We start from the raw sequence: 12,120 nt of genomic DNA on the forward strand, positions 1-12,120 counted from the left end.
TCTGGAATACATCTTTTCCCCACTCCCTTAAGTCATATTTTTCATTCACAAGTATTACAGGAAGTTACTTTCAGGAATGATACTTATTCACAGCACACTCAAACATGAAGCTCATCAGCTCTGTGTAGGTTACTATATTTACAACTGAAACCATTCTTCAGGGAAGAAAAACTAACTGCTTTATCCAAAGACTGGACACCAGTCAGATCCCATACCTGACAGTGTGGGAAAATCAGTTTCTGGAGAAGGAGAAAAGAGCAATTTTATCTTTACTCTGCAGAAGAAAATGGTGCAGAGCAGTGCTGAAAGAACAGAACAGCATTGAAAATATGTAAAAGTTGGCCCAAAGCAAGCAGTACTGGAAATATCCTCTGCCAGGAATCCAAACTTTCAGATGATTTTCCTCACAGAATCAAAGCCAGTACAGATGACTTCATTCCCTGGATTATTCTGTCAGGGAATGACCATTTTCTACTACAGGTTTTCTCATTCTTTATTCAAACCTGCTAAATGTCTCAAGTTTACAGACTTGTTCTGTTTCCCCCAGGAGACTATTCCAACACCTTGCTCTTTATTTCACTATTGGGAAATTTTCCTTGATATTTATTCTTAACTGCATCCAATTTCATCTAGTTACACTCCCTTTTATCACTCATAACAGTGCCAAGCACAGAATCTCATTTACACTGTTGAAATATTTCTAGTTTATGTTCCTTCCCATAGCTATTACATATCCAATTTCAACCTACAAGCCATTTGAAGTAGATCTATAGTGATTTTTTCTCTAGTTTTCCCTGTTGTGAACACATACTGAGCAAAGTTTGCCATCTACAAAGAGTTATGTTCCGATCTTCAATTAAACAGAGGGTTGCAACTTGTGAAAAAATGCTGTCTAGTTCACACAAAATGAATTCAGGATGGGATCTTCAATCTAAGTAGCCAGTTTCTCCATATCTTATGCTCCTTACCCCTCTTTGGCCCTGACAAAAAGCACATTATTCAAGCCATGACAAATGAATTTACATCTGGCAGTACAAATGTTTCAAGTGTGTTATTTTCGAACAAAGCAGTTTTTGCTTTACATAATACAAACTTTAACATCTTACAGTTAGCATCTTACAGTTAATTCTATGCATTCTTAATTCCTAAGATAGTATGTATGTATATGCACACCACTACAAACCTTCCCACACTGGCAATGCTTTGGCTTTCAGACTATTGTTTACTGGTTGTCCTCACTGAAGATAAAGCCTTTAGAAATGTATTTTTTGCAGAACGCAGAGTAGAAGAAGACAAACTCAGCAACTTCTGGCTGGGCTATTCCCAGTATTAACTGCAATAGGCAGTTCACATGCTTCAAAGGTGCTCCTGTTTTAGCAACCTGTGCACCCCAAAAATATTTATACCCAAAAGAGCCGTTAATAATGGGGTTTGGCCTCAGGAGCTGCATGGAGGCCTGGGTACGTACAGAATACCGTCAGTTCTGCAGAGGTTTGGACCTCTCCCACAATGTTCTCCGCCACACATGAAATCCACAGTCCGCTGTCCATGGATGAAACATTCTTTATGGTTAACGAGGCAGGATTCTTACTTGTATCACTCTACAAATGATCAGAAAAACATGCATGTATCAACTGCAGCCTAGAGAAAGAAAGGAATGGTGGGGAATCACTGGCCACAACTCAACAGCATTTTTTGCCTTCCTTTCTCCTTAGTTCTATCAATCTGTAATTAATCAAAATGCTACTTGGCATCCTATCCAGCAGACATAAAACACAGAAACAATTGTAACTATCAGGGGCTGAAGTTTGAAAAGTGCAGTCCTGCAGTAAATACTGTACTCATCCACTTTGCCCTGTCCCATCCAGATTCTGCCTTTTCTGAACACTTCTACCCCTCTACACATCCCTCTCTTCCACTTCATGACTGATTTCTTTGGTATGTCCCTTCCCTTGAACTTTTTCTTCCTCCTTCCTTCTTGATGCTTGCTTTATTCTTTCTTTGGTCTCCCTGCATTTGTCTGACATTTCTTACACTGCTGCGTTCTGAGCTCTGGTGTCTTTTCCCTCATCCCTTCCCTTGCCAAATTTCTTTTAAAAGTTTCTTCCTCTCATAAAGCAATTTGTGAGAAATGACATACTTTCTAAGACACTACTGCCCAAGTACTGTTTTATGTGTTTATATACTAAGGCTAATTAAAGTAAGAATTATAATTCTTAGAACTCTTGATTATTGTGATTCTTAGAAAGTTCACAGCACCTTTATAGCCTAAATGCCGTATTAAATATGCAGCTATGCTACACTTCACAAAGTGAAGAGGACTGTATTATAACAAAATAGTAGCTGGCAAAACTAGTTGTCAAAGACAAAGTTTTCTTAAACCAGGTCATTCACATGATCTCCAAATAATTATATTTCCACACTTGAATACTTCATAAAATGCAAAGCTACTTTCTTAAAAATGAATAGAATCAGAACACATTTGGAGAATAAGCAATAATAAGTATCCTTTTTAAAAACTCCTTTTGAGGTACTTTTCTTAGTGTACACATACACGTCAGTGCTGCACAAACAGATAATACACCTGTAAAAGCAGTGACTTTCACCAGCAGACAATGGGGACCCAGAGGAATAGTTCTGCATACAGAACTGGAACTTTGAACCTTGAGGTAACACCTTAACTCTATATGAGTTAAATGCGTTAAATGCCCCACTGATATCAGTGTGACACTGAGGGAGGCAGAGTGGAAAAGCCAGCAGCTCCCTGTACATTTCTCCACATGCAGCCCTCAGAGATGAGCAGTGCTAAAAAGAGGATTCACAGAAAGGGTTCCAAACACAGATTCGTGACTGAAATCTATAGCAAAAAAAAAAAAAAAAATCAGCATAAAAGCTGAATGTGTGGTTAAATCTGCAGGAATAGGGTACCATTTTAATTTTTGTTAACGTTTCTCTCTGTAAAACACAAAAGAGAGAAAAAGCAGGCAAAAACAGCACAGGAGGTGAAGAAAAGGGAGGCAGAAACACAGATATGAAAGTGAGAGGAATGAAACAAAAACAATGCTAGCAGAAAAGGGAAGAATAGTTGCAAATGAGAAATGAGGTTTAAAAGGCACTCATTCTTCCGCTACTGAAAAGACTACTGTGCTCCACAGCTAAAGTTGCAGCTAGCCTATGCCACGAGCCCCTCTGAAATCTCACACATGAAGTTATGCCAGGACAGAGTATTTCTGGAAACCTTGAAGCAAACTGAACACAGCGTTTCAAGATAGGAGGGTTAAAAAATGAAATGATCTCACTTCTTGAACAGTATCCCACATTTGTTTTGGCTCATAACTAAAAAAAAAGAAAAATAGATGAAGAAAAAGCACAGCTTGGCATAGGTTCCCCAAACGGTTCTAATTTCTTGTTCATTATGATGACTGGTGCCTTTAGGTAGTTTTACAGAGTAGAGGAAAATTTAAAAATAAAACTAGAGCTCTGCAGAATTCTTACTCATGAAAGCTGAAAGACATACTGGTTGAACCCTGTGAAGACCCAATATAATGACATCAAAGCAGAAAGTGCAAAGATTAAGAGGTCCCAGAGGTCCTGGTTCTTCTGCATTACAGAAACAGTTTTAGAAGTACACATCTCACAATTTGCACACATCAGGAATCTTCAGGCAGCCTCATACTCGTGAACAGTATGAAGCCAATGCCATAAAAGTGTAAATAACAGAAGGCCTTAAACCATGAAAATTGATGGAATTTAAGGCGTCAGCAGCTGCATGTGGAAGACACTGCTCCTCATCAGCATCTCCATCAGAACAAATTGTCTCCACTGCATGCACAGTCCAAGGCAAGGACAGAGAACACAAGGGTCTTAGAAAACAAAAGTCCTGTTGCCTGGGACTTTGTTAAGAGAATGTCTTCAGACTTCATAAGAAAATGCCATTTTTTTGGTAACATTTTAATTACCTTTTAGTGACCCTGACTTCCAAGACTTCATTGTTGCTTTGTTTTGTTGAAGAAAAATGAAACAAAACACAAAATAATACCAACAATCAAAATTGTCAAATCAATAGGTAATATGGTCACCAGGGTTTTGGCTTGAAAATACAATACAATTTGCAACACAAAGCCTTTTTCATTGTCAGGATATGTAAGATTTATTCCCTCTGTGTAGTTGCTGAGAAAGCACTTTTGTTTAGTATCCTTATTCACTGTATAACATCCAAGAAAGTACAGTGCTCTCATGTACAAATCTCAAGGAGCAAATGTTTGACATTTTCCAGAACCACTGCAGCAGTTAGCCTGGGTTGAAACTAACTGGAATATAAATGTTATCCCAACATTAATCTTGATCTTTTTGATTAGAAGTTAACTAAAGCTGGACATGAACCTTCGTTCCATCCACAAGCAGGTATCTCTTCTCTCTGAATTGTCACTTCTTTGAATATGAAACTTACCTCATGGTTTGAAACAAGATTAGTGAGCACCCAAGACACATTAGGGGGTGGCCCTCCGGTTGTATCACAGTACAGTGTGATGCTCTTTCCTTCCACCACAGTGATGTTATAATTGCTTAAGTTTGCTGAGGGTAAGTCTACGACAGAAACAACAACAACAAAAGAATCATACATATTTGCTTTTGACAGAAATAGATGCTCATTCTATACAAACTGTATAAGTGCAGGCAAAAACACTCCACTAAACTAGATATTCACCGTGGTCAATTGCCCACAATTCAGCCAGGGAGTATAGACAGCATCTCTGAAAACATATAGCAACAATCTCTAAACTGCTACAAAACATTTTTCTGCTCTGCCTTCACTTTGCATCCTAAGAAAAAGTTACTGCGTGTACAAAAACATTCAGCTAATTTTAAAGGAAAATGCTTCAGGTGGGCAAATAGAATTTACCGTCAGTTTTTAACTTCAAAATAACCATTCTCCCTCTCATTTATTAAAACCAGAAATTTAATCTATCTCTCCGGTACAGTTGCAAAAGAATTTTTGTTTTCCAGGATCTAACTGGCAAGTGGTGCTCTCACTGTTCTCCACAGCACCAAGAGGAAAATCCCACCAGCCCCTGTATCACACAAGAGATTGTAGCCTTCCCTCTCATGCAAAGTTCACAGAAAGCACAGTCAAACCCAAGAATGAGGTGAGGGAAACAAAGCACTGAACAGATCAAAATAGAGGAGAGTAAGTTCAGAAGTGCAGGTTGGCTATTGTATAGAGCTGCTGTTCAAGGCACTTCAGCAGACTTAGCTGTTGCCCTCGGGAAAGCAGAAAAGCAGCATGATGGTACCAGGGAAAAAGGCCAGACTCTGCAAGATCCAGCACTTCCCCTCGATCTCATAGCTATAAACCACTTCACACCTCCATTTTCAGCACCCAAAGCAATGGGAACTTCCAGAAGAATAATATGTGATACACAAGGAAAAATAATAGATCAACCATCTTCAAAAATAATGCCAACAGTATCCAGCATTCTAGCACACAGGACTGACTTCTAGCACACAGGAAGTCATTTGTCACACATTTCTTTGCAAGACAAATAATCATTCATCATGCTAAAAACATCAGATCTTTCTTAGGTCATTCCATGCTTTTCTATGGAGCTGCTACACACTGTCCAAAGCCTTGCCCTCATTTATGAGGCATCATCATCAGCTGTTCCAGGCAAGTTTTGCCCAGAGTTTATGACCTCAAATAGCCTAACCTATCTGCTATGCTGGATGTGTATGCATGACCTTGCTACTACTTTTCTCTTTCTAAAACAATGGCCCTCTCTGTTTTGTTTTATTTTTCTTTCTTCTCTTTTAAATTAGAGTACTGTAGTTTCATCACAGACTCGCAGGTATAAAAGTTTAAAGAGGAACTGCTTTACTTATGTAAAAAGTCCCAAACAAACAATGAACAATCTTATTAGAGTGAACTGTAACATTTTGATATGTTTGCTTAAACTTCAACAGAATTTGTATGTTTTGGAAATCTCAGGTTTAATTAGTTCATTAGAAATGAAATGAGAGGAACTAACAGCAAAGAAAAGACTAATTGTTTTCCAAGTGGTTTTCTTGCCTACTAATATCAGCATAAATGTACAATAATTGCTTAGACAACTTTACTTCTTTAAGCAATAATATGATTCTCATTATAGGTGTCATAAATTTCTTCTGATATGTTCACTTTACAAATCATATGTTGAAGTTAACTGAGACAAAGCTGGGCAGTCTGTATGTCTTGATGCAGTAATCTGTTAGCAAAGGTAGCCATCTGCTCTCGCCTGCTGTGAATTCAAATCTCAGCACTGTCTGTCAACTAGTATGGCAGGAAATAAAGCTAATCTTGGGGAACATTTGGATATTAATTACACTGGTTGAGGAACAAGGAGAGAAGTAATGAGATCATCTACCACATAAAGTTATCCCTCCAGACTACTTTGAAAAACATTCCAATTGCTTTTGCCATACCTGAGAGTATACCGGAAGACTGTAAGGCTCCCTTCTTCTTGCATTACCAGGGACAAAGTATACATGATAGATTGATGTTTCACAATGCAAATATGCATGGTTATTACTAGAACATGATTCTACATGAATCCTCTCATATAAGCAAAAAGCAGCTTTGGTCCCTTAAAACTCTCCTTCAGTAGCTGTTAAATTCTGAAACAACCTCTTCTTACTGTGCGTTTACTTATAGGACAGACAACAGAAATTGAATTCCTCTGATACTGGCTCTGGTTCTCACTAAGAATTTGATCAGGTCCTCTTCACTTGTTGAAGTCTGCATGTGCCCTCCTAGTGTTACATCCTTGAGTAAAACAGCTACATCATGCTTGTAACTGGCCAGAAGGTTATAAAATAACAGTGCTTTTTATTTTGTAGTCTTAAAATTATACTAAAAACCAGTCGCTAGATCTTGCAGAAATCAACACAGTAAAAAGTGTGTAATAGTTATATGAATTATATTATAGTACAGAATCATAGAATCACCAAGGTTAGAAAAGACTTCCAAGATCATCTAGTCCAACCATCCACCTACCACCAATATTTCCCCATTTAACCATGTCCCTTTGTACAACATCTAAACATTTCTTGAACAATTCCAGAGATGGTGACTCAACAGCCCACTCCTGGGGATAGCTACCAGCAACAGGCACCGTTCTCCAGTTGCTCCATGTAATGTCTCCCTGACATCATCACTTAAAAAGTCCCCTCCCTAGACCAGAAGCAAGGTCACTCTGCCTGTGTCACTTTTGACAGATTTGTTTAATTTAGAATTAGACTTCTGTATCAGATTTATTTAAAATGTTTCTGAGTAATTAGTTGCATTAAATTTAATCAAATGTTAAGAGTATATCACAGTTGAACGTTGCCAAATATTTTCAATGAAACTATTCACACATATAGTACAGTATAGCATAGTGTAGCATAATCACATAGTTGTATTTTTTTCCTTTTATTTCCTTTCACAGACAAAATAGGTGGGTGGGAAATAAAGAAGAATTGCTTTGAGATACACTTTTTTTTTCATTAGGTATATTGAGTTAGTGAACTGTAATGGAAGGTCATTTTGTCCCTTGTTTCAGGTGTCATCCAGACTGCTACACACACAAATACACATTAGTTGAGAGGCTCTTTTTGGAAAAAGGAGATTGTAAAATAAGACCTTATACATAGAAAAGGTGATGTACTGGCCATGTCAGCAAAGCTGTGAGACCAAACCACAAAACCTGGACGAATAAATAAATGCATATAAAAAATACACTGCACTCTAACAGACACATATGCTCAGTATGTGTGCTCAGCGTGAGTTACCATTTATAAGAGTCAGTATCATTTTGACACCTACACAGTCACAAAGATATCCAACCATGCTGCAGTTCTTCCTGATTTAATTTGACTTAATTTGGAAGGAGTCCATTAGAGGGCCACAAAGATGGTGAAGGGCCTGGAGCATCTCCCCTATGAAGAAAGGCTGAGTGAACTGGGTCTGTTCAGCCTTGAGAAAAGGAGACTGAGAGGGGACCTGATCCAGGTCTATAAATATCTAAGATGTGGAGGGCAGAATGGCGAGACCACACTTTTTTCACCATTGTGTGGAGACAGGACAAGGGGAAACGGACACAAGCTGCAGCATAGGAAGTTCTGCACAAATGTGCGCAAGAACTTCTTTACAGTGAGGTGACGGAGCACTGGAACAGGCTGCCCAGGGTGGCTGTGGCGTCTCCTTTTCTGGAGATGTTCAAGATCCGCCTGGATGCCTACATGTGCTACCTGCTGTAGGGAACCTGCTTTGGCAGGGGGATTGGACTTGATGATCTCTGGAGGTCCCTTCCAACCCCTACAATTCTGTGATTCTGTGATTCCGTGATTCTGCGTGACTTAATACAGCATATTAGATATCTATCACTTATGTTGATATAGAAGTACATTTTAAAGTACTTTGTATATTAATTAATACAAGCAATCAAACAAGTTCAAATAGTTTTGTATACTGCCAGCACAGTTTTCAGGCAGCACCAGGAGAGTCCACACAAGGTAGACATGACATCATCTTCCCACAAGTCTCATCCTGATATCTGTCAGACAGAGATTAACCTATGCCCCAAAGCCTGAAACATAATATCTCTTTCAAACTTAGATAGCATTCATTTTTATAATTCTGGATATCAGTAATAACCCTGCTAGTATACGATTTATTTTTCTAAGTTTGTTCTATTCATAGCTTTCTGCAGCAATGAGCTGTACCTTTCAGGCTGTAAGCAAGAGCATTCCATTTACCTAGTTCCAAAATTTGTCTCTGAAGTTCACATTTATTGAGCTCCTGCACAGTTGTGAGAGTACAACAGTTTCTCAATTGTTTTTTTAAGACCGCTCTATTTCATTTGTTATTCTCATGTCACTTTCCTTAATAATTATCTACCCAAAGCTTTTCAATCTTTCAAAAAATGGGAGGACAGAACTTGCTATTAAATATTCTAAATTGTAAACTTCAGTTTAATGGCTGGCAGCAAGCATATACTAAAATTGATGTCTTTGAATTCAGATAGGAACAAGCTATATTATTTATAAGCTATAGTATTTTACCACATAGAGAAAATCTGCTTTCATATTCAAATTGGTAATACTTTTATCCAAGGAATATTTAGTATTTCTTGATTAGGACAAGCACAACTCACTCAAGCAGAATGAGGCACAACACAGGCAAGCAGGAAGGACTCATTTTTGTCCAGTGAGTCTCTACTTATCCTTAGAAGAAACAAACTCTTAAGAGAGCGCCTATTTACCTTTGCAGACCACTGTTAGTGTAAATCAGTCACTTGAAGGCTGTATTACAATGGAACAGTGAAGCACCACTAAGGAATGTCTTCTATCTTTCTTCAGAGTGCACAGCTGGGACTTCAACAATCACATTCAGCCAAATTCTTTGGCTGAAATTTTCAAAGGTTACTACAGTATTTGGCTAAATATCTGTCCAAGAGAATTAACACAGAGAGTATGTCCAAATTCCTAGAGGGCTTTCACAGTCCTCATGCTGCTTCTTACTACCTTCTATAGAAAATATACACTGGCCTTGGTGGAGCAAAATGGGTGATATATCTACCAAAGGAAGTGTGTAACCTAATTAAGAAACAGCTGAGAACTAATACAAACTGTGGTCTGCAACCAATTCTCAGAACGAAGTTCAGGTTCTAGCCAGTATATTACAGCAAATTCTAGAAGAGAGTCGTAAGTAAGGAGAAAAATGAGTTCACCCTTACACCCAAGATGTTGTTTCATTGGTTAACTATCTTCACAGTTCCAAAATTTTTTACAAAATTATTTCCAGATTGAGTTCTTCAGCTTCGTCTTACACCCATTTAGTTCTGAGATTTTTTCAGCTGCTTGAAAGCCTTCATCAAAAAGTTCTCTCAATAGCGTCAGTTACCCTCACTAGTACCTCAGGAATGACAAGATGAAGAAATGAGTACCTAAGAGAACATTGTAAATTCAATATTGCATTCATTTATTATTTTCTCTGCACGCTAAACCCCTGACTTTCATCAGCTGTCTTCAAACTCCCACGAGTCTAGCCATGATGTACTGTCACTAAATGGTATTTAATGTGGCCCATGACACCTCTTTTTAGCTTGGTATATTTTTGCAGGTCAACCTGTTCCTGAAAGAACAAATAGTTTTCAGGAAAAAACTGACATTTTTTCTCATTACAAGTCAACTACATCTGAATTTCAATAAAGTCATTTTAATCCCTATCTGAAATTCTTAATCATCTTTTTAATAAATATATCAGACCCAGAATGATAAATTAATACTAAGACCACCAACCACCTATCAAACTGAACCAGATGAAGAAAGAACCACTGATTTATCAAATATTCTCTATGATTCATAAGATACAGTGTTCCAGATCTAGTCTGCTTGCCTCACATAAGGTTTAAATACAATTGAAGTTTCTTGGTTTCTCTGGTATTGCTTTTTCTCTCTAGGGAAGAGGTATTCCACTAATTGAAGCACTAGCTTGGAAACATCCAATACTTGTATTATCTGGAGCCTGAAAACAGGATATTTAGTAATGCCATTTGTTTAAGAATTGTGTAAATGGATCTGCAAGTTTCAGAGATCTTACTGGCTCTGACCACACTTTTCTCAACGCAAAGTGTAAGAAAAGTAGTTTACTTGTATCATTCCATTAACATTCTGCCTTCTTTGAAAATACAGGAATATTTACAAATTCCTGAAGTCTTTTCCAATGGGCTGTTATGCGTTTAAAACAGCAAAGCAAAAAACCTTTCCACTAATTCAATATCTAAGGCTAGAAGCTGTTATATGTGATATGTGATTCACCTCCTGTGTTTCACTTAGCAACTACCTGCAGCCCAACAAGCTCCAAGCCAAATTTCATCCATGGGATAAGTGGGCATGTTTCCACTGAACTCTACAGAACTCTACAGTGTCAGAACTCAGGCTGACTGCATTTTCAAAGCACTTCAAAATGGGCTGTCCAAAAGGTTACACACAAAAAAATGAAGAAATATATCATCAGATTCTATTTACTGTTGCACCACAACCATGAAATCAAAATGCTCAACACATAATGATAACTGCAGAATCTCACAAAAGTTATCCCCAGATGATAACCACAAGCATCTTCAGTGAAAATTAAAACATTATACAAATAAAATACTGAATCAGCAACAAGTAAGAGACATGCAAAAAAAATTACCACCTTTCATATAACTTCATTTTTTCATAACTTCACTTTTGCTTCATTGACTGCTCTAACTGCTAGGACTACTCCACTGTAACTTTGCTACCATGCAAAGCCCAACTTGGAATGTCCATCAGATTAAAATGATGAGTAATAGCACAAATCTAAAAGGCAGGGTAAAAGGAGGAGAAGGAATCCTGTCTTACGACCTTTGTTCCTTTTTATTTCCACTCTGTGAACTGAATGTTAATGTAAATTAAAGTGTCCCAGAATAAAATCTCTTCAGCTCTTGTGGAGGATATAAAACTACTGAACAAAGCACTGAAAAAACACTGAATAGAAGTAGAATTCTCCATGAGGCACAGCAAATCTTGAAAAGTATTTTCCATAATGATCATGGTATTTTTCACAGGCCTGATAGGTTCAAGATAGAATATTCTCGAATCCTGTACAGGTTAGTGGCAAGGACATTTTCCCCTAATCTGCAGGCTAGACCCCTTTGAATCAAGAGAAGGGTGACATATCTCCTCCCATTGACACAACACTCCTTTTTTTTTTTTTAAATAAAATAAAATAAAATAAAATAAAATAAAATAAAATAAAATAAAATAAAATAAAATAAAATAAAATAAAATAAGAAGATAGAGCTTATGTTATGCCTTTTTGAAAGGAAAAAGTATAAATTCCTACTATAAGGAGAGACTATGTCCAAACTACTTCAAGGAGGTAGAGCCTCCTTGACAAAGTACAGAGGACAGTTTACGGCTTGTTCACACCTTCACCATTTCCTAATGAGCAGCGAGAAAGCACACTGAACCTCATTTCAGAATAACCTCTTCAGACCACCCAGATATGCATGCTGCCTCAGCACACTGTCTTAAAAGTCCAGGTTTTGTTTTTGTAGATGCAGGATCTGGTAC

At 37.7% G+C, this 12,120-nt stretch overlaps 1 protein-coding gene across 6 annotated transcripts in view; it reads right to left on the reverse strand.

Annotated features, from left to right (window-relative positions):
• The window catches only part of NTRK2 (neurotrophic receptor tyrosine kinase 2), a 206,149-nt gene that overhangs the window by 160,061 nt on the left and 33,968 nt on the right, over positions 1 to 12,120 (reverse strand). For all 6 annotated transcript variants that reach the window (XM_052701545.1, XM_052701544.1, XM_052701546.1 and 3 more), the window contains exons 6-7: positions 4,451 to 4,587; positions 1,469 to 1,601 (exon numbers count right to left, since the gene is read on the reverse strand). In XM_052701545.1, coding sequence (XP_052557505.1) covers positions 1,469 to 1,601; positions 4,451 to 4,587 — 270 coding nt within the window. The remainder of the gene's footprint in view (positions 1 to 1,468; positions 1,602 to 4,450; positions 4,588 to 12,120) is intronic.

The sequence above is a fragment of the Tympanuchus pallidicinctus genome, unplaced genomic scaffold (genome assembly GCF_026119805.1).
Source record: "Tympanuchus pallidicinctus isolate F22 unplaced genomic scaffold, pur_lepc_1.0 scaffold4, whole genome shotgun sequence".
In the NCBI taxonomy this organism is placed as follows: domain Eukaryota; kingdom Metazoa; phylum Chordata; class Aves; order Galliformes; family Phasianidae; genus Tympanuchus; species Tympanuchus pallidicinctus.